This window comes from Cetorhinus maximus, chromosome 24, assembly GCF_964194155.1.
Source record: "Cetorhinus maximus chromosome 24, sCetMax3.hap1.1, whole genome shotgun sequence".
NCBI classification, from domain to species: Eukaryota; Metazoa; Chordata; class Chondrichthyes; order Lamniformes; family Cetorhinidae; genus Cetorhinus; species Cetorhinus maximus.
The window spans coordinates 51,108,931-51,131,978 of record NC_135902.1 but is presented as its reverse complement, the minus strand read 5'-3'; the positions used below and the strand labels follow the sequence as shown (position 1 = coordinate 51,131,978).

Genomic DNA, 23,048 nt, shown 5'->3' with positions numbered 1-23,048 from the left:
AAATGGCAAGTCTAAGTTCAAATCCAGGTATCTTGGATTCCTTTTTGAAGTTTTTGATACAAATATGTAAATAGTAGCTTCATTGCACGTTGTACATCTTTTACAAAATCTCAAATCTTGCAAAATGTGTTCTTTGAAATGTACTTTTCTCCTGGACCATCCTATAAATCTTAGTCCTGGACACTTCAAACACATTTCCGTAAATTGTGCTTGCATGGCTCTGAATACTCATTTTATCCGGACAGGCTGAGTGCTATTCTGAGTAAGTACCTGAAAATGGCTAAATGAGATTCATTAGGGCCTAAGTTCCAATTCTGGCATTTTGTGTATTCCAATTTTAATCAGGCCACCATTGGTGGCTGAGCTTTCAGTTGCCTAGGCTCCTATTGTAGGGTGTTGGATACCAGTTGGTAGGTATTAATAAAGTCTTTGTAGCCTTAAGTAGGTTAACTGTATGTATTTATTAACCACAAGAATTAAATACATGTATACAGTAAAAGATTCAAGCTAGGAGCTGTCTCCATGCTTGCTAGTGCACATGGCTTTGTCCAACACTAGACTGACCCCGAGATGCAGGTCATGTGTTCTCTTACATCACTGTGTGGGCGGTACTGTACTCAGTCCCACGTTAACCCTCTATGTGCCTGACCCTTATATTACACCCACACCCCCCACCCCCGCCCCCCCAAGTCTTTATCCAATATATTTCAAGTTATTCTGGTTTACCCCTTGTATTTACATCATTACTACTACCCCTTCTCCACCCTTAAAGTCTCTGAGTTTATAGGTTCAGGCAGCTTGAAGGCCCTGCAACCCTTCTATATCCTATTCATGCTACTGTTGGCAGAGTGGTAGGTTCCATCACTGCAGGTTAACTCTGTTGTTTTTGAAGTTGTTCTGACATCTGGGTATCTTTTATCCTCTTTTCCCATTCCTTGGTTTTGAACTGCTCTTTGCCAAATCAGCAGTTGTGCTGATAGGTAGTTGTTGATTTATCCCATTTTTTCCAGGGTAGATGAATGCTGTGCTCACCCCCATAGTGTTTGTTCCTCCTCTTTCATCATGTGGCTCGCCGCGATGCAAATGGAAGTTCACGTTTCAACAACGGAACCTTCATTCCCATTTGTTTCACAATTTTAGCCAATTTTTTTTCTTCTTTTTAAGTCTTCCCCAGTCACTTCTCGGGTTTATGAATCTTTTCATTTCCGAAAAGATACATTTTTCAGACTTCTGGAAAGTACCCTGCCTCTCTGGCGCCCTAGTGTGGTTTACTAGAGTATTGCCATTTGCTCTTGTGGCGCTTTACCGGGAGTTTTCTGTGTCTCTTTTTAAGTTTTGTGCGTTTCACAACTTGAAGGCTAAAATATTCGTCAAAGGCTTTTAACATTTCATCAAAGCTGGTTGAGGGTTCATCAAAGCACCACATTAGGATTACTTCATCAGCAAGATCATCAAACCAATATCAAGAGGTACTAATCTGGACTTTTTCTGACTTCCCACTTAGACCTGATGTACTCCTGTAGTTTAAATATCCTCTTCTCCAGGACGCCCAATTTTCCATTAGGTTTTGTCCTTGGATATGTCCAAACTGATCTGGTAAATTGGATTTTTGATCCATGGTTAAAAAATTTTAAGTGTAGGTTCAGCTTTAAGAAGTTGCTGAAATTCAGGATGGCATCACTGTTCATTTGAAGGCAAAGGGTTTTCCTGTGCTTGCCAGTTTTGGCAGGCTCCCACTCTAATAGTGCTCACGCTCAGCCTTGAAAAAATTTTAAACAATGATTGCTTGGATCGACTAGCTGCAGACTTCTACGTTTTAGCACTATTCTTTGGGGTCGCGAAAGTGTCGAATCCTGGCCTTTGCTGGTCTTTAAAGTCAATTCTTTAGTCACTATTCTTCGGAATTAATTAATTTTTTCTCCTTTTCGGAGCAAATTCAGATGCCACGTGTTCAGGTACTGACTCGGGAATCTGGTTTTCCGACTGAGCTTTTAAACGGCAATTTCTGAAAACTGGACTATTTAAAAGTTTCTCCGGACTTGCTATATCTTAGAATTTTAAAGTTTTAGCTCACCCCTACTAGGTCTGCAGACTCTGCACTCCTGGAGTTGAAGCTGGACTTCCAAGAGGTCCCATGGAGTTTTCTGCTGCTGTGAGGAATTTTAAATTTCTGCCTTCAGCTTCCAAGCCTTTCTTTAGAGCTTTTCCCTGGCACATCTGCTTCTCAAGCTTTTCTTCAGGTCAGAATGCTTTTTCGGATTTTTCTTTAGTTTTGCAAGATTTTCATTTTTTTCTGTAATTTTTGCGAGGTTTGGGTTTTTCAATTCACTGTCACCATGTTGTGGGGTATTGGATACCGTTCAGTAGGTCTTAATGAAGTCCTTGTAGTCTTAAAGTGGTTAACTGTATGTATTTATTAACTATAAGAACTATGTACATATATGCAGCAAAGGGTTCAAATTAGGAGATGTCTCCATGCTTGCTTGTGCACACTAACACTAGATCTAAGACTAACATTCAACATTAGATTGGCCTCTAGGTGCGGGGCGTGTTCTCTTACATCACTGTGTGGGTGGTACTGTACTCAGTCCCACATTAACCCTTTACGTGCCAGACCCTTATACTACAGCCCCAAGCTCTGGAATACCCTTATTAAACCTCTCCACCACTCTCCTCGCTTGCCTCTTTTAAACCTACCTCTTTGACCAAACTTTTGGTCACCTGAACTAATGTCCCAAATCTTCCAACCAGCATTGGAACCGCTGTGTCCGATGCTGACCAGACAGAAAATTACCCACTTACCCGAATACGTTTAAAAAGGCCAAACTGCCAGTCCACGATATAGAAGAACTCCCACAGCGCAGGAATCCACGCAGATAGCAGCGAAGAGAATCAGCGCAGGAGGCACACCACCTTTTTACAGCACTAGCTGCTGTAAACTAAGTTTAAATGTTCAGTGTGAATGTTAGTGAATAGGTGATGGATGAATGTTAGTGAATGGGTGAATAGGTGAGTGGATGAATGAGTGAATGGGTAGGGTGGGTACGTGGTGGGATGTAAGTGGGTAGGGTGATAGGCGGGTGAGGTGTTAGGTGAGTAGGATGGTAGGGTGGCAGGTTGGTGAGGTGATGGGGTAGCAGGTGGGTAAGATGGCAGGGAGGCAGGTGGGTGAGTAGGCGGGTCAGGGATAGTTGGGTTGGGTTGGGAGGGGTTGTCCGTTGGTGGTGGAGGCTGGTCAGGTTAGGGGGGGAATAGTTGGGTAGCGGGGGCTAGTCAGGTCGGGTCAAGGGGTTAGTCAGGTTGGTCAGGGCGGGGGTGGTCAAGGTGGGTTATTGTGGCTCAGTTATATAGTAACCTAGGAGTTAGACTGGGATTTTTCAGTCTAACATTCCTGGGTAACTATTCAGGTAAGTACATCAGAATTGTCTCTGAGTTAGAGTTGGAGAAATTTTCAGAGGGTCCCTAGGATTAGGTGAATTACTCATTGGAAGTTCAAACTTCCCAGGCAATTCCCACGGAGTCAGCATGTTGGGACTTCCGCAGGGTCCCGACGTACATCTTGGGTCATACATCCAGCCTCCAATGATCTGGAGGCCGGAAGATCTAGGCCAATATGTCCTTATGTGGCTCGGTGTCATACTTCGTTTTATAATGCTCCTGTGAAGCACCTTGGGACATTTTATTATGTTAAAGGTGCTATGTAAGTTGTTTTGTTGTTATAATTAAAAGCAAATTGTGCCTCCTTTTACTATCAGAGCAAAACAAGCTTAGAACATTGGCTAGGTGCTAATAAGGTGGAAACCCACTTGCAACTGATCAGAAAATCAACACATATACTATTTCCAAACTATTCTATATTCTACTCCATGTATTCTAATATGGTTTCCAATAAGGCAAAGTTTGTCTTTTACTAAGCAGTTACATTGTTCCTCATAAAAATTGCCCCTAAATAATACACTAGAACTAAAACCTGCAAATCTTTGAATGGTAGGAATACTAGTAAACTATAACACACTAAGTTAAGCATTCCTGGATTCCACTTGTGACTTTCACCTTTCCACAGTCTAATAGTCTCCTCCAAGCTGCACTGAAGAAAATAAGCAGTCACCAAGTGTTTTCCACAGTAAACAACATATAGGCAGGCAAGGGCCTTTCTAATGAAAGGTTATTTACCAGAAGCTTTAACTGTTTTCTTGCTTCACAGATGCTGCCAGACCTGAGTATTTCCAACATTTTCTGTTTCTATTACAGACAGGCAAGGGCTTTTCAGAATTGATCCTGAAATAGTGCTTGCAGGGAAAAAAAATTAGAATTTATAAATACTGTATCTCATTCCTTGCAGGCGTTGCTCGGTATTTCGAATATAATGAGTCATTTTGAGTGCAGTTATTGTTATAGGATGGGCATCTGTGGCAGCTATTACACACAGTAAATTCATATGAAAGATAACAATGGATGAAATGACGATAATGGCATTGGAAAATTTGGAAAAAATGTTGGCCCGGACACTGGAAGAATTTCTGCTCTTCCTCAAACATTACCACAAGATCTTTAACATCACCAGAATTCACACATGGCATCAGTTTAATACATTAATACAATGCTTCTCAAACTGCGGGTCGTGACCCCCAGTGGGGTCATGAGATGAGCCTTTGGGGTCGCGAGCTCCAAGGCAGCAATAGCTGCTGTTGGGCTCAGACTGATTCCTCACTGCTGCAAGGCCCCTTTAAATGCTTGTGTTTCTTTGTTGGTGGGTGTGGCCTAGTGGACTGCTCTCTGAGGCCTGTTTGCTGTTGCAAAAAGGCCTGTGAATAGGTAGATGTTTATTTGTTGTTGGAAACCCCTGCCTTTTCATCACACTCAACTTCAGTTCCCCCTTCCCCTGCTCAACATCTCAAATTTTCACTCTGGAGTCACACAAAGTCTGAGGCATTAAAATGGGGTCACACTGTGAAATGTTTGGGAAGCACTGCATTAATACATCCAATATTCAGTACGGCACTGAAAATGTCAACCTAGATTAGATGGCCAAATCTCTAGCATTGGGTTCAAACCCAGTCCAACCAACTTCAAAAGTCAGAAGCTCTACTCGCTGAGCCAAGCCAAAAGGTGAAATGAACTATTTACAAAGCAAAGCAAAAAAAAAAGCCATCTTTACCGAAAGGCTTCTTCCAACTTCCGAATTTGTTTCACTGCATCGGTTTTCTCCTGATCTCTCTCAGTCTGAAAGGCATGCATCTCAAATAAAATGAAAATTAAATTATTCATTTGTCAGATACATTTTACAGTAGGAACAAAATCAATTGTTAGATTATCATTTTAAAATACTTGATACAGAGGGAAAAACTTATATTGCGATGGATAAATCAAATATTCTGTAAGTACAGTCAACAGTTTTGTGCATAAAATAAATCTCTGCTGGTAGACACACTGCTGAATCGTGGTGATGCTCTTGAATAAAACAAATGGAGCCTTGATATTGTGCGCGCTTTGGGGCGCAATTAAATCGCACTGGGAGCAGAGGGAGCAGTTTAGGCTCAAACCAGTTTCCATTCTTTCTGACAGGGAAGAGAAATTCTAACTTGGGAGAGGGGTGGTGCAGGGAGACACTTTTTCTGCCTGCATCCCTTTGTCATAACATTTTTAAGGACAGAACTAGCAGGATGCCTACATATCCTGGAAAATTCCACAAGTGCCACATAACCAGTTCCAAGTAGACATACTTCTTTCATACAGCTAGAGTGGCATCTACAGTTAAGCATCCAAATACAACCAATTCAACTGTTAGTGAGGAAACAGTCATGAAGTCATTTCTACGAATTTCATGATGAATGTTGCTATGACAGCAGATCTGAATTACTTATGGGCATACTGAAATTTTTGAGGATGATACTTTTTTTTAAAAAGGACATGCAAGCAAAAGCTGGCTGCGACTGTAAAGTAATCACTTTCTGGAAAATTCCTATGTGGATTATACTTGACCAACTAGTCCAGAAAGGCCCTGGAATGTCGCACCCAAAAATGGTGTCAAAGCCCACTTCAGACAGAAACATTTGAAAGGGAGCGATGCAATGCAAAAGACGGAACTGTAATCTCCTGTGGTTGCAGAGACAATGGAGACTGATTACCACATCTCAGCAGAAACCATCTCCTGTTGAGTAATGTCTCAGAATGTGGACATGATCTAAGTTGAAAGAAAGCAGATTCTGGGCAAAATTTCAGCTTGTTTTTTTCCCTTCCAGGAATACACAAGAAAAGCTGTTTAAAAAACCAGCTGCAAACCTGATCGGTGTGTTATAGTTCTGGGGTGCGAGTGTGTGCTGTGAAGATCAGAGCAGAACAGCAACTAGTCATCCCTGCAACTAGCAGGTAAAAATCATCTCTCTCTGGTTTGAGGCAAGTCAGCAAAGCCACAGTCAAAAAGGAAACAAGACAGCTAACCTGCAGAACCAAGTGTCCCCAAACAAACTGCTCAACTGCCAAAGTCAACCCTACTGGAATCACCCAACTTAACGGCTGCAACGTTTCATCATCTACTCCTCACGGACAAGCCAAAAACTGATTCATATAACTTTTTAAACTTTTCTTTTGGGCTCAACTTCTAATTTCTGATCTATGTGTATGTGTGTTGTCATTTTTATTATTTTTTCTCTGGCTTTTATTAACTAATAAACTTACTCTTTCTTTGACTCAAAAAAGCTTGGTTAAATTGGCTCCTTCTAAAACATAAATACGTTTGGACTGGGAAAAGTAATCTCCAAGGGAAGGGATCCTTTTTAAATAACCTTGTTGCGACCAACCGGGGAGGTTTGTATAAAGAAGGGGAGCCAGCTCATCCCTCCTCACCCAGGAGCATAACAAAATTGGTGTCTCATTTGGGAAGTTAACAATTTGGGGTATCTCCTCCGGGGATCATCATAAATTGGGGGACCTCACTCAGCAACTGGTGGTAACAATGTCAGACTGACATTGACAGACTATTATCTCATGTTAATCAATGCTTATTGACGGTTTATGTCATAATTAAAACTTTTGTTTCTTTAATGTGAAGATCATGGGGGGTGAAAAAAGCTAGTGGAGAAAAAGGAAGCACAGGTTAATTGACCATGGGCAGATTTCACTCACCCAGAAGGCTTGGGTTGAATAGTCGGAGCACAATAGTGTAGCCCAGCCTTCAACCTACAGGTACACCAGAACTGAGCAATTGTGCAACTAGCCCTCAGATCTCTGTGCACCACCATCTCCAGTTTTTCCAGAATTTAGTGTAGCATCCACATTAATGTATAACTTTGTTATAAATTGTGTTTTTCTAATGTTGCTGAAAAATTGGATCCAGCAGGTGGAAATAAGAAAGGCAAGTTTTCAATGATAATCTGAGTTTGAAAAGCTCTGGTCTGCTGAAAATTAAAAAAGTTCCTTTAAAATACGAATACAGACTGTTACAAGCTCAAAGATTACAGTCGTTCTGGTCTGAAGTCTTTACTGAACAGAACTGTAAAATGGCTGCCTGCAGGTCCTTTATGGCAGAGGTCACATGACTATATATAGGACATGTAGAACTGATTGCATTTCAAAACTCAAACATCCCTCTTTTCATAACAAACAAAAGACAAACTTAAAAACAAAAAGCTACTGCGGATGCTGGAAATCCAAAACAAAAACAGAATTACCTGGAAAAACTCAGCAGGTCTGGCAGCATCGGTGGAGAAGAAAAGAGTTGACGTTTCGAGTCCTCATGACCCTTCAACAGAACTGAAGTATAGTTAGGAGAGGGGTGAAATATAAGCTGGTTTAAGGTGGGGGGCGGGGGGGAGAGAGAAGTTGAGGGTGGGGTGGTTGTGGGGACAAGCAAGCAGTGATAGGAGCAGATAATCAAAAGATGTCACAGACAAAAGGATCAAAGAGGTGTTGAAGGTGGTGATATTATCTAAGAAAAGTGCTAATTAAGAATGGATGGCAGGATACTCAAGGTACAGCTCTAGTGGGGGTGGGGTGGAAAGACTAACAAGGTATTAGTTGTAGATTTAAAAATAATGGAAATAGGTGGGAAAAGAAGAATCTATATAAATTATTGAAAAAAAAGAGGGGGAAGAAACGGGGTGGGGATGGGGGGAGGGGGAGTTTAAGATCTAAAGTTGTTGAATTCAATATTCAGCCCGGAAGGCTGTAAAGTACCTAGTTGGAAGATGAGGCTGTTCCTCCAGTTTGCGTTGGGCTTCACTGGAACAATGCAGCAAGCCAAGGACAGACATGTGGGCAAGAGAGCAGGGTGGAGTGTTAAAATGGCAAGCGACAGGGAGGTTTGGGTCTTTCTTGCGGACAGACCGCAGGTGTTCTGCAAAGCGGTCGCCCAGTTTGCGTTTGGTCTCTCCAATGTAGAGGAGACCGCATTGGGAGCAACGAACTTGTATGTACTATCATGTGTAACTGTGAGTTAACCAAGTTGCCCATTATACACCTACTGTTCTCATGCATTTGCAAATTGTTTGTTATTCTAGTCAGTCTCTGCACCTGCATTTCACACAGTCTTTAGATTGTGCAGATCTCTGAATGGTACGTGTGTGCGTTGTCATTGGCTGGTACGTGTGCGTTGTCATTGGCTGTTCATCAGGGTGATGTTCCCTCTCCAAGGAGTGTCCTTCTCGTGGCACTTGATGCTGTCATTCCATTTCCATTGTTGTGTACTGGTGGGCAACTGGGAGTGGCGGTTGTTCTGTACTCTGTGCTGCTGCTGAGATCCCATCTTCCTGAGCAGCTGTCTGCAGTGAAGGAACAGCTTCTCTAGTTGTTCGTATATGCTTGTGGTTGCGTCAGTACCCTTGGTTGTTCATTTCCACCATGTACGATTGAGATGACAACTTCTCTATGCATGTCCCCAATTTCCACATGGGCTGACTCCTGTTGAGAGCATTGAGGTTTGTACCCTGACTGGCTCTCCAATGCTCAACTCTGGCAATGGTTTGGCCGTCTTGTCAAAATTAAATTTGACTTTCTGACATTTCACCTTGATTTTTATTTTACTCACACCTGTTGTTACTTCTGTTTTCAGTAGCTTTTTCCTTTGAGATGAGTAATTTGGGTTGGTTGGGGTGACAATAGTTTTTGAACTAGAATACTTTCCATGCCTTCAGTTGGAGTGTTTCTTCACTCAAGATTGCCTTGTATACATCTGAGCTAGTTTTACTCAATTTCTTGATGATTCCTTTGGCGATTCTCACTGCTATCTCAGCCTTTCTATTCGACTGGGGAGACTGCGGAAACGATGTATAGTGTTGAATTTCCCAATCCTTTGTGAAGTGGCTGAATTCTTCACTTGTGAACTGTGGGTCATTGCCACTCATTACATTGTCTGGAATGCCATAACGATTGAAGTGTGCTTTCAGGTATTCTGCTTTCTCTCCTGTCGTTATTGAAGTCAACTGGTCTACCTCCCAGTAGTCAGAATAGTAGTCTACAGTGACAAGATAATCAGTTCCTGCTAGAGTGAAGAGGTCTACTCCTGGCTTCATCCATGGTCTGTCTGGGATGCCATGCGTCATCAACAGCTCTCCAGCTTGTTTAGTTTGGTACTCATTACAAGCACCACACTGGCTAATGTGGTCTTTAATTTCATTGCTCATGTTTGGCCAGTAGAGCACTTCTCTTGCCTTCTTCAAACTCAACTGAATTCCTTGATGGCTTGCATGGATGCACTTCAGCATCTCTCCTCTCATCTCCTTAGGGATGGTGACTCTATTTCCTTTGTACAAGATGCCATCTTGGGCTGTCAATTCATCTTGGTATGCCCAATATGCTCGTGACCATAGGTGTGTCTTGATGCTCTCAGTCATCCTTTCATCACTACTTCTTGTAGCACATAGAGTACTGTATCTTGTTGGGTAGTTTGCTTGATTTGAACAAGGTGCTTGTCTGTCAGGTTCAATGTCTCTGTTGGGTTGATGACTTCCAGAGCATGTAGAGTTGCTGCTTCATGTTGATTTAGAGGTCACTGCAAGGTGACCTCATCATTGACGTCATAGTATGTAAGCACTGGTGTTGTTGTCACTAGTTGTTTGATTTTAGTGAACGCTGCTTCTTGTTCTGTGTCCCAATACCACTGCACATCCTTGGCAGGGAGCTTGTGTAATGGCTCGTACTTCAATGACAAATTAGGCAAAAATGTTTCTAAATAGTTCACAAATCTAACAAATCATTGCACTGCTTTCACATCTATTGGTTGCTGCATCGTTACTACAGCTCTCACCTTGTTAGGATCTGGGTGAAGGCCTTTTGCTGTCAGTACATGACCTACGTACTGGACTTCAGGCATCTTCAATTGCAATTTTTTCTTATTCCTCTTCAGTTTCATCTAGCGAGCTCTCTCAAGCAGTCATAGTAACTTCTGATCATGGTCAGCTATGGCTTTTTCCATTGTGTCTCCACAGCCATAGACTAGCAGATCATCCACTATGGCTTCCACTCCAGGATGATCACTGACTATCTCATGTTGTCTGCACTGATACTTTTCTGGAGCTGTGAAAATGCTAAATGGCAAGCGCAAACTTCTGTATCTCCCAAATGGTATCAAAAATGTAGTTTGAAAGCTACTGCTTTCATCAAGCTTCACTTGCCAATAACCATCCTTCGCATCGTTCTAGTCTGAAGTCTTTATTGAACTGAACTGTAATCTGGCTGCCTGCAGGGAGTACCACATGGCAGAAGTCACATGACTACAGCAAGCCAGATAGGACATGTAGAACTGATTGCATTTCAAAACCCAAACACAGATAAGACATCATGGAGTGGCGATATCTGGGGTTATGCCTGAAATCTATTGTATTGTTGAGTTCCTGGTGTCAGTCATGTTGTTCTGGAAAGCTACAAGGAGAACAACAACAGGCTGTACTTCCCAAAATACTCCAAATTGCATCCAATCAGTTCGTTCAACAGTGGTACTGTACTGATCATAGACCAGGTTGTTCGAACACCCTCTTGGGCATAGATAGCGGTTGGAGATCTAAGTGAATAAAGGGGAAGGAAATATTTCCCATAAAATAAACTAATCATAAATTACCAGGTTTGATATTTATTTCCTGCTGCACTGACAGTTTTAAAGGAAGCTTTTCAAGTTTTAGTGTTTCTGCTATTACAAACACTGCACCCACTACAACGTTAATCAGTGACTTACACTCATAGCTAATACAGCACTAATATTTTAAAAACTCAATTTCTTTCATCTCCCTTTCATTGAGTCTTGTTTATTACGTTAGTGAAAATTAGGGGTCCTCCCATGCCTTGTGGTACTTCCAGCAAACACCTTAGAGGAAACACTGCCCGTCATTTCCCAGTCCCTGAAGGCATAAAAAGGATCCTTGCAGCTGTTCAAATTGCTGGGCTCTACAACTTGTGCACTGTTGCCAGCTTTTACAGCTTTATTGGGACAGAAAGCAGCAGTTCATCAGCATAAAGCAGGTGTGCTGTGCACATATAGAATTCTTTAGGTTGCACTATTCGTGATTGGTGGCTTACAGCAGTCAATGATGCCATCCCATTTAGTTTCACTGTAACTTTTCATTCAATGCCACACATAAAACAGGTACTGTATAACAATAGCATCTGGGACTAACTGCAACTGGTTATTTTATGATTTTCCAATGTACAGAAAAGAAGAATGTTCCTGCTCCTTTTACTTTATAGTTGAAAGGATACTGCATCCAAAATAAACAGATAGCGAGCATTTTTCCTATTTAAAAAATCAGAAATGCTTGGTGACATTTCTGTTACAAATCATCATCCATAAGTGATGCAATTATACGTTCACCATGATTTATGTCATTGGACAGTGTGTTTGGAAGCAAATAATAAGTCTGGCAAATAATTTTTCACAGAGATGGTGTTCCTGTAAAGAGTCACCCTCTGCGCAGTTGTTCTTGGGAGGTATATACATCTGAGCTTATTGAACTTTTCACTTATTTACAAAGAAAGAGTAAATGCACAATATGGTTAACTGCACCAGTGATAATGAAACAGAAAATGAAAATTCTATTCTACTTGCTATACACATACACACCCATTACATTCATTTGTTCCAACTGCTGCAGTGATTGGATTACCAACATCAGGCCAGTATCAATTTAATATCCATCATCGTCCTATAAATCCCCAAGATGCAAATTATCTATTAGGAATTACAATTTTTCCTCAGTGTACGTTTCTTGTTCCTGTTTGGGTTACTAATGTTCATTTTATCATTTCTAAGAAAACAGGGAAACAAAACTTGAGAAGCAAGTCAAGTAAACTGATGACAGGTTTACATTTATTTTAACAAATCTATGGCACATATTTCCTGTCTGCAATCTTAATTCCCATTCTCATCATTTTTAGTCACAGTTTCCTGTCAGCCTTTAACCATTTCCTACACAACAACCATGACTACACTTCAAAAGTACTTCATCAGTTGTAAAGTGTTTTGGGACGACCTGTGGTCATCAAAGGTGCTACATAAATGTCAACATTTCCAATTTAATTTTGCTTTGACATCTGTCACAATTCAGTGTAGGCTCTAGCCAGTAGACAACCCCGTGAAATGCGATGAACGTCAAGGGCAATTAACTTATCCTTCACAAACATGTCAAAATATTTACATACATTAAATGACTGAGTTGCATGGATTATTACATGGACAAATATAGCAGCTGTTTTTGCACAGCAAGATCCCATAAACAGCAACTAAATTAATTACCAATTCATCTGTTTTGGTAATAAACAACAAAGGTAGTACAGAGATTGTAACTACATGCTGTATCTAAGCAAGGTAGATGTCCGTTTTACCTTGTACCACAGACTTTCTTTTAATGAATTTTGCCCTCACTGATTGTTATTCAATCTTTTGCTCTTTCTCCTTCAATTCTCACATTAAATAAATTGGTCTTGTTTCATTCATTACATTCATATGGCTTTCCTTGCAAGAAAAATGTCAAACCAATACTCAAGTGTGGTAACTCTGAACATGTGCAATGTCATCTCCAATTTATAGCGGTTTGGGGGCTACACTTACAAACTCTATAGCCTCAATGGTGAGCTCTCAGGGAATTGTGTAATAATCTGTTTTATTTCTAATGCTCTGATGACTATGTTTCGAATTGGCCCAGTGTTGCTCTTTCAGTGAGTGATCCGTTTTAATCCCGTGGTGATCAAAGTGATGACACTTATTTCTAGCGAGTCCCAGCGTCCACTTATTCAACAGCGTAGAAACTGTCCTCCTCAATTTTCAATTACTACTTCTTCTAGACTTCGGATTTGAATTGCATTCTACAAGGCTGGTGGACTCTTAATGTAAGTTCAAATCTGAAACATTCATATGTTTTACCAACTGGAGCCATAATCATACATGTGGAATCCATATTGCAATACTGTAGCAGGTTCCCCTCCCAATTTGTTTGTTTTAGTACATCCATTGAAGCACAACAAAATAAATACCCATCAATTAAACTGCAAATCATTCCTGGTTAAATATCATGTGTGAATTTTTCTACTCAAGTCCTAAAAGTTCCTTTCAGTGATGCAGTAAATCCAGTTATTGACTCATACACAACTTCTGATGGCCCCAATGTAGTCCATATGTTGTCAATGTTACTAATTGTGTAATAACAGGCATCTCACTGCTCTGTAGTTTATTTCATTACCTTCTTTTCATGAAGGTGCTCCAGGTGTAGCTTTACTCGTTCAAACCTTCCCTCTTCATTCTGAAAAGAAATGACATCTTAAACAAGCATTCATTCACTGACATAAAACATCGTTAGCTAATGATCTCAAATTACAATTAGGTTTTACTAGGTTCACTTGTTTTTTAAATAGCTAGTAAACTAAAAGAACTAAAACTTAATCAATGGTTTGTGTCTTTGGCTGTGATCTTCTGGCCCTGCCGTGGCAGGAGCCGCATTGGGGTCGGGGGGAGGGGGGAGGAGGAGATGTGATGGGGCAGCCAAAAGTCCATTGACTTTCAGTGGGACCGGGTGATCACTGCGGCAGGCGGGGCTGGAAATCCCACCCTTTGTCTATTTAATTGAGAGTAAACTCTTCATTTCCTCCCCTATGACCACCTTTCTACCTTTGTTTCACTCGACTACATGCTAGTTGCAAGAGACAAGGCAGGCATCTGACCTGCTCCTAATCCTCCCTCACTGCCTTCAGGAGGATTCTTTATCTGATTTTCCTCCCATGTGGAGAGAGGCCTGACCTCTTTTTGGTGACGCCAACAGAAGTCAACAACTTTCATCTACATAGCTCCTTTAACATAGAAAACTATCCCAAGGTGCTTCACAGAAGTGTAATGAGTATACAGCAAAGAAGGGCCACAGCGGGATTATTAGAAGAGGGGTAAAAAAAGAGTGAAGCAATTGACTTGGATCTGATGCAGTAGCCAAAATGCACACATGAATAGACAGAGATAATCCAGGTTATATGGGTATGGCAAAGATTACAATAGGTAGGTCAACTGTGTTCTTGTTTCTAGCTCTGTTTTTTAGCATAGGGCTCTGCCAGGAGTGTGACTGGATCATGTTTATGGACTGGCCCATAAAATTCCACCACAGTTCAACGCGGACATGCAGGCCCAAAATACAAATCCGGAACATTGTGTCTGTCCAATGCCTGATTGCGGGAGGGTCAGGAAATCATCCCTAACTTATTAAACATCTTCCAAAAAACACATGCACACATCTACTGCATTCTCTTTACAATGTAATTTCTTTTGAAGAAAACAATGAAAAATGCTGACTATCCTTATTCCCAGCATTTCCAACTGCTCAACAATTTGATCTTCAGCTATGGATTCTGCCTTTAGAACAACATGTCCATAGTTGCCTAGTTTATGCTTCTCCAGCTTCTGCCAAGAGTCTAGGGTGTATACCATCTTGACCTGGTGAATTTGATTATTTGAATTCTGTTCGGTTTTTTCAGAATCAAGTCAATTTTTTATAATTATGAGTCTGGAAGGCATTTTAAAAAGCATTTCCCAATTTTACCTTACATAACCTTTATTCTAATCTATTTTGGGATAGTTATAAGCCACATTTTATTGCTGTTGTTTTACATATCTCTGAACTCTATACAAGTCTCCCTTCTATCTGATCTTCACTCTTCAGTGGTCTGTGATGCACAAAGAGAATTGCATTACTTTCTACCTATTCTTTTACTTTACCCATTTGGATTCTGTCTCAGTACAACTCCTAAAAATATACTTACATACGAGCAATATGACAGAATTGTTTTCTGTCACCACACCTTTTCTCACTTTCTACTGACACTGTAAATGTTATAGCCAGGAATATCAGAGTTCCCAATACTTTTCAAACCTAAACCAAGCCTCCTGCATATCATATCATGTCCCTCCATAAATTACTAATGTTTCTAACTCTCCAATTGTTTGACATGTTTTAGGTTTCACATGCATGTCTCTTAATCCTGACTTTTTTTTTTGGCAGTCTTACTCTTTAATTCCTACTTCCTTCTGATCTGTTCTTCGTTATTTTTCTGATTTCTCTTCTCATTTTCCCAAATCCTCTTGCCCCTTTACTTTAACATCTTGTTTTCCCCTCCTCTTGCCACAATAGTACATTCTCTCCATGCCAATTTGGTTAAAATGTTCCCCAAGTCAACTAGATTAAGCTCATTTTTTTTTTGTTTGACCCTTGTACCCTTCAATATTACTCCGTTTTAATCAACTATTTAATTTCCTTTTACAAATTAATGAACTTTGCTTTGAATAGTTTGTGGCAGAGTGTTCTAAATTCTATGTAATCTGTGTAATTTTTTTGTTAACTCCCCTTTGTCTTTTGCGAATACTTAAATCTGTGCCATTTTGTTACAGTCTCGCCAGCCAATAGAAGCAGTCTCAGGATTTAGAGTCCATTACCACCATTAGGTCATGAGTTTGTCACATTACACAAATTTCCTTATGTATGAGAAAAAGCAGATAAGAAAATGTACAAGTAGGAAAGAACTGGTATTCAAAGGAAGCAGAGTGTATAACAGGTGAGCATTTAAATGCCCGTTAATCTATCACAGCATTACTACTGCGATTTCATCTATAGTAGCAAACACAAAAAAGCCACATTTCAGCTCAATTCATTAGGTTATCAAAGTAGCAACAGATTTTGCATCCCACAAACATGCAATTGTTTATCTGATGAAATAAAATTACCAGTGGTGACTGACACATTTCAGTTACTGATGTACAAAAAAAATACTCATTATCATGTGGAACTCATATCTGCTCCCACAGGACTGACAATGTGCACGCAACCAGCAGTGCTGCATCAACCACTCAAGCAGCCAGATACATGTTATTGTTGTGTTGTTTTCTCTTCTAAGACCCCTTGCGGTCTGTCATATCTGCCAATACCATGCAGGTCATAGTCTTTATCAAACATATGGTGCAGGCTTATACCGAATCTAGCTTTTGCCTTTCATTGCCCTCAATCTGTATGTCAGAGGATTACATAGGTTTAAATAGAGTCTACAGCACAACAGCAAGCCATTTGACCCAACCGGTCTATGTCGGTGTTTATTCTCCCCGCTGACCCTCTTCCACCCCCCTTCATCTAACAGTATTATATATCTTTCTATTCCTTTTACCTCACGTGTTTATCTAGCTTTCCCCTAAATGCATCTATACAATTCACCTCAACTACTAAAGGGACTCATCTGAAATGAGGAATACCATTGTTTTCATGGGATTCATAGAAGACAGTTTCACACCAGGTTAAAATTAATTAGTTTAATCCTCTATCTGGGACATCCCATGTGTGCCACATTGCCATAAATTGCAGGGACGATTTTTTTTTTAGTTTTGAGTTTTATATGGCAGATTTCTCAAGAAACAAGCAGTTGAAGAATGGGTCAGGAGCTGTAAAGCAGCAGGAACAAGTAGCAGGGTGCATCACAAACCAAGGGTGTTTTCTGATTTGGAGTTACTAAGCAAGAATGCAGTGAGGTCCACACTTGAGCTGGAGAATCCACAATGACAGGCTTTGGAGGAGGACTGTGTGATCAGTTGTGTTAAAGGTTGAAGACAGATTGAGAAGGAGAACAGTGAAAGTTTACCATGGTCACACTTATTATCAGATTGCCATATAACTGGGGTCATCACAGCCAGACCTTATCCTGTCCTCATGCAGATAGCTACATCCCGGAGTAGTGTTCAATGAAGAACAATCAGGACCCTTACCATTGACCGTTTAAAAAACTTCTTTAATTCTAGTGCAGGTAAATATTTCTACGCTGCACTGGATCATTTCCATGTCATTCATTGTTTAGACCAGCACCACATATCATATTGGTTATTAGATGAATCTAGAAAGCAGATTACAAGGCTATTCTAATCTACACCAACATGTTTCAATGTTAAAGTCAGCCTAATGTGCTCAGGTGTATTTATATAGTAACAATTTTTTTTAAAGAAATCACACAATTAAACACAGTCAAAAACATGAAACAAAAAAAAATGAATATAGAGGTGCACAATTTCAAACTCGACAATGACAAGCAGCTTAACATGAAACAGAAGGTTAGGTCTTTTACTGAAAATTTTCAGCATATTTTCCTCAACTACTTTCAATCAAAATGCTGTTTGACTATTTTGACTGCCTGAGGGATCCAAAACAAACAATTTAAATACAATTAGAACCTACCAGCACACAATCATATCTTGTCTTCTTCCGCTTACTTCTCAATGATGACCAACTGAACATACTGTACAATTAAAACATATTTCTTATTTCTATTTTTCCAAGAAATGTCACACACAAATCATGATTATGCTCAAATCTGGTTGATGAAACTAATATGATGTACATGAACTTCCAAAAGGTGTTTGTTAAAATGCCAAATAACAGGCTGTGAGCAAGGTTGAAGCCGACGGAATAAAAGGGACAATGGCATCTTGGATATGAAGTTGGCTTAGTGACAGGAAATAGAGAACAGTGGTGAACGGTTATTTTTCAGACTGAAGGAAGGTTTATATTGAGGTTACCCAAAGGGCCAGTACCAGATCCGCTCCTTTTCTTGATCCATGTTAATGAAATGACTTGGGTGCGCAGAGCACAATTTCAAAACTTTTGGATGACACAAAACATCAAGTTATTGTGCACTTTGAGGGGGATAATGATAGACTTCATAAGGGCATAGACAGGCTTGTGGAATGGGAGAACACATGGCAGATGAAATTTAATGCAGAGAAGTGTAAAGTTATACATTTTGGTAAAAAGAACAAGGAAAGGCAATATAAAATAAACAATACAATTCTAATGGGGGTGTAGGAACAAAGGGACCTCATGTGATGTGTCAGAAAATCGTTGAAGGTGGCAGGACAGATTGAGGAAGTGGCTAATGAGGCATACGGGATGCTGGGCTCTAAAAGTAGGGGCACAGAGTACAAAAGCAAGTATGTCATGATGAACCTTTATTAAACAATGGTTTGGCCTCAACTGGTTTACTGTGTCTAATTCTGGGCACTAAACTTTAGGAAGGCTGCAAAGGCATTAGAGAGGGTGCAGAAAAGATTTTCGAGAATGGTCCCAGGGATGAAAGAATTCAGTTATGTGGATAGATTGCAGAAGCTGGGGCTGTTCTCCTCAGAGGACAGAAGGTTGAAAGAAGATTTGATAGAGGTATTTGAAATCTTGAGGGGTCTGGATAGAGTAGTTAGGGAGAAACTGTTCCCACGGACAGAAGGGTTGAGAACCAGAGGACTCAAATTTAACACGAATGGCAAAAGAACCAATGGCAATATAAGGAAAACCTTTTTCAAACAGAGTGTGGTTATGATCTAGAATGCAGTGTCTGAGAGTGTGACAGATGCAGAGTCAATTGTGGCTGTCAAATGGGAATCGGACAATTGTCTGAAGAGGAAACATTTGCAGGGCTACCGGGAAGGGGCAGTTAAATGGGACTAGCCGAGTAGCTGTTGCAGACAGCCAACATGGGCATGACAGGCTGAATGGCTTCTTTCTGTGCTGTAACCATTCTATGATTCTGTGATCACCTTCCCTATCTTGAGCCTTCTGAGAACCTACCCTCAGCTGTTGCTGTTTCTGGTGCTCAATTTCCTGCAGTTCTTTCTTCAGCTGTGAGATGTTCTGTTCCAGTTCTTCAATAACATCAGTTGCCTGGTGCAAGAGGATGAAAAAATGGAACAAATAACATGAGGTTAATAACTAGGGCTCATGGTACACTTCCGCACAACACTCAAACTCAGAATACAATAAAACTGTCCACATGAGATGACATAACTGTAAAAGATAAGCCGGTATGTTGTGAGGCACAACACAATTATGAAGATTTTGCCAAATGAAGACAAGCAAACATATTCCGGTATTCAAATTGAAGGAACACACAAGCAAAAGTCAGTCAATTTTACATATCAAAGACTTTATGATAAACAGGATGAGTTTAAATTCATGAATTGTGTTACTTTATATACAGGTGTACAGCAAGGAGGAAGGTGGTCTCTGTATACCTTGGCTGCTGAGTGTGCATGCTCCTGTTTTACGTAGTTGAGCTCAGAATCATGTTGATTTTGCATTTGCCTTACAGTTTTCTCATGGCCCTCCAACATTTGCTGTTTTTCTTTCTGAAGAGAGCTGTATCTAAGGGGACAAGAAAACAAATAACTTGTAATGATGTATTACAAAGCTTCTCATCATCTTCAGCAGGACTTTCTGACAGCATACTTACTTTTAATCAATGCCAGGATTTAAACATTTCTCTCTGGATCATTGTTAACGACTAACATGGTGCTGCTTCATTGGCACTAAGTTACAGCAATCAGCAAATTTTATTATTACCGAATAAGGAGCTAAACCATTTCATCTGAGAGTTTATATAACGCTCATTTGCCATGTTATTGTATGATTTACTACTTTTAAGGAAAAGCTAAGAAGAGAACATTGTTTGAATGATATATGCAACAAAGAAGTTCAGCTATTAGACAGCTGCTTCACAGCTTGGGGGTCAAATGATATGATAAACTGTGACAAAGCAAATTCATTTGTCCTCGACTCAGAAGGTTGTGGATTCAAGTCCCACTTCAGGACCTGAGCACAATTATCCAGGCTGACATTCCAATGCAGTACTGAGAGAGTCCTGCAATGTCAAAGGGCATCTTTCAAATGAGACATTAAACTAAGACCCTGTCAGCCCACTGAGATGGCTGTAAAAGATCCCATAGCACTATTTTGAAGAAAAGCAGGGCAGTTATTCCCGACATACTGGCCAAAATTTATCCCTCAAACAACATCAAAAAAAAGGTTATCTGGTCATTATCTCATGGCTATTTGTTGGAGTTTGCTGTGTCCAAATTGGCTGCCATGTTTTTTTACAGGTGACTCAAAAGTACTTCAATGGTTGTAAAACAGTTTGAAGTTATTTTTGTTTATTCGTTCATGGGATGGGGGCATCACTGGCTAGGCCAGCATTTATTGCCCCTCCCTAATTTAAGAGTTAACAACATTGCTGTGGACCTGGAGTCACATGTAGGCCAGACCAGGTAAGGGCGGCAGATTTCCTTCCCTAAAGGACATTAGTTTTTTACAACATCCAGGTTTCCAAATCTGCCGTGGTGGGATTTGAACCCAGGTCCCTAGAGCGTTACCCTCGGTCTCTGGAATATTAGTCCAGTGACAATACCACTATGCCACCACTTCCCCAATGTCATAAAAGGTACCATTTAAATGCTCAGAAGGGTCATACGGACTCAAAACGTTAACTTTGTTTTGCTCTCCACAGATGCTGCTAGGCCTGCTGAGTTTTTCCAGCATTTTCTGTTTTTGTTTCAGATTTCCAGCATCTGCAGTATTTTGCTTTTACCATTTGAATGCACTTCTTTCCTTCTTTTCAGAAAAGTCAGAAGTCAACTGAATAACCTTGAAACAGAATTCTGTAAATGATTTCCCCAACTAACACACTTAAGGTTTTATCAGAGGATAATAACTGGGCTGTGGAAGTGCCATAACTGAAGTGATAGTCTATTATGTGAATTATTCACATTTTAAACACTATTTATTTTACAGATTGTTGGTAGGTTATTGAATAGCATGTATAAATTAGATATACAATAATGGACCGGAAACAATATGGTAAACTCAAGCACTGATTGACGGTCATGAGGTCGGAGACTAATTTTCAATTTTGTAACTGTATTGCATGTGTCATACACATGATTTTAATTTTGTAATAAAACTCAATACACATTTAGAATATGACAGTTGAAAATTAAAAGAGCAAGCAGAACTCGTGTTTAAAAATTCAAAATAGGACTTCTATACATACACACACACACACTCTAAACAAATTGCATGTGCGCACGCTTGCGCGTGGGATTAGCAGCTGAAAAAAGTCTCTAATAACATTACCAGTAGGCGATTACATTTTGGAGTCATTGCTACAAGATTACAGGATTTGGATCTGTAGTAGATTAGTGGAGAATAAATATTGCTCTATGTGTTGTGTAGGGGAATGTTTAAAGGGGGAGGAAAATGTACAGCATACCAGCTGATAGGAATTTTATTGACACTATTTTGTAGCCAGGTATTTAATTATTTTCATTTTTCATTTGGTTGCTCTAAAACATACATTTTTCACAACAACCTGCTCCCTTATGCAAAAAAATTCAAAACTAAACACATCATTTTGTTTTTTGATGCACATTTTGCAACCATTTTTAAACATTTAAAGGAACACATTTGAAGCATATGTTATAACTGGCCTCAAGCAAATATTTAAAGACTGGTTTTAAACCAAATCAGAATCATAAATGATCAAACAGTGAATGTGCAAATCCATATCAAGCCACATTTATTTCTGTTTGAGGGCTGCAATCACACTTCTGCACCAGAATGAAAAATGCAGCGATCTTTCAAAAGGCTGATATTTAAAGGATAAATTAAAATTATGTTCATGTTATTAACCCCACTGAGCGGCAATTTAATTGTCCAGTTGTTATCAGCATCCTTTTTTGTAATAATTTAGTCAACCTTCCAAGCTTGAGCTTTAAAATAATTGAAGAACTAACTTCAAAGAACGCAAATTTCTTTAAATTTGCTCCTGAAAATGGTAGGCAGAAGCTCAAAAATAGCTAAATAAAAACTTTTCAATTTAATATTTATGAGATAAAGTTCCAGGAAGGATAAACAGGCAGAATTGAAAAAAAGAGACTTGGGGACAATTCAAGCTAAAAGAGCAGAATTAAAGGCCTCATCATTAACCCTCCCACAATGGGTGGGAGAAGGTTAGGGATTATAACAAAAACAACTCGTATCTAGGTAGCATACTTAACATAGTAAGATTGTCCCAAGGCACTTCACCAGGGCGTTATCAAACAAGATTTTGACACCGAGAAATATTACGGCAGGTGCGAGGTAGGATTTAAGGAACATTTTAAAAGGAGGAAAGGGAAGTAAAGAGGCCAAGAGGTTTAAGGAGGAAAGCCAGAGCTCAGGGCATCAAGCAGTTGAAAACGCAGCAACCAATTGCAGAACAATTAAAATGGGGAATGCACAAGAGTTCAGAAACTCAGCAAGGCTCCTTCGACAGCATCTTCCAAACCCACAACCAATACCATCTAGAAGGACAAGGGCAGCAGATGCATGGGAACACCACCACCTGCAAGTTTGCCTCCAAGTCACACACCATCCTGACTTGGAAATATGTTGCCATTCCTTCACTGTCGCTGGGTCAAAATCCTTAAGCTACCTTCCTATAAGCATTATGGGTGTACCTACACCACATTAACTGCAACAGTTCAAGAAGACAGCTCACCACCACCTTCTCAAGAGAAATTGGGGATGGGCAATAAATGCAGGCCTATCCAGTAATGCCCACATCCGTGAATGAATTTTAAAAAAAGGAATTTGAAAAGCATAGAGATCTTAGAGGGGTGTCTGGCTGGAGGAGGCTACAGAGGTTGGGACAAGGCCTTGAGGGGATTTAAAATACAGACATTGCTTAGCCAGTAGCCAATGTAAGCTGGTGAGTATAAGGATGATGGATGAATGGAATTTGGTGCAAGT

At 40.1% G+C, this 23,048-nt stretch overlaps 1 protein-coding gene across 8 annotated transcripts in view; it reads right to left on the bottom strand.

The window, feature by feature from the left end:
* Positions 1–23,048, bottom strand: part of cep112 (centrosomal protein 112) — a 432,841-nt gene that overhangs the window by 214,630 nt on the left and 195,163 nt on the right. For all 8 annotated transcript variants that reach the window (XM_078529029.1, XM_078529025.1, XM_078529028.1 and 5 more), the window contains 4 exons: positions 19,499–19,628; positions 19,056–19,148; positions 13,665–13,724; positions 5,159–5,238 (listed from right to left, as the gene is read on the bottom strand). In XM_078529029.1, the coding sequence (XP_078385155.1) occupies positions 5,159–5,238; positions 13,665–13,724; positions 19,056–19,148; positions 19,499–19,628 (363 nt within the window). The remainder of the gene's footprint in view (positions 1–5,158; positions 5,239–13,664; positions 13,725–19,055; positions 19,149–19,498; positions 19,629–23,048) is intronic.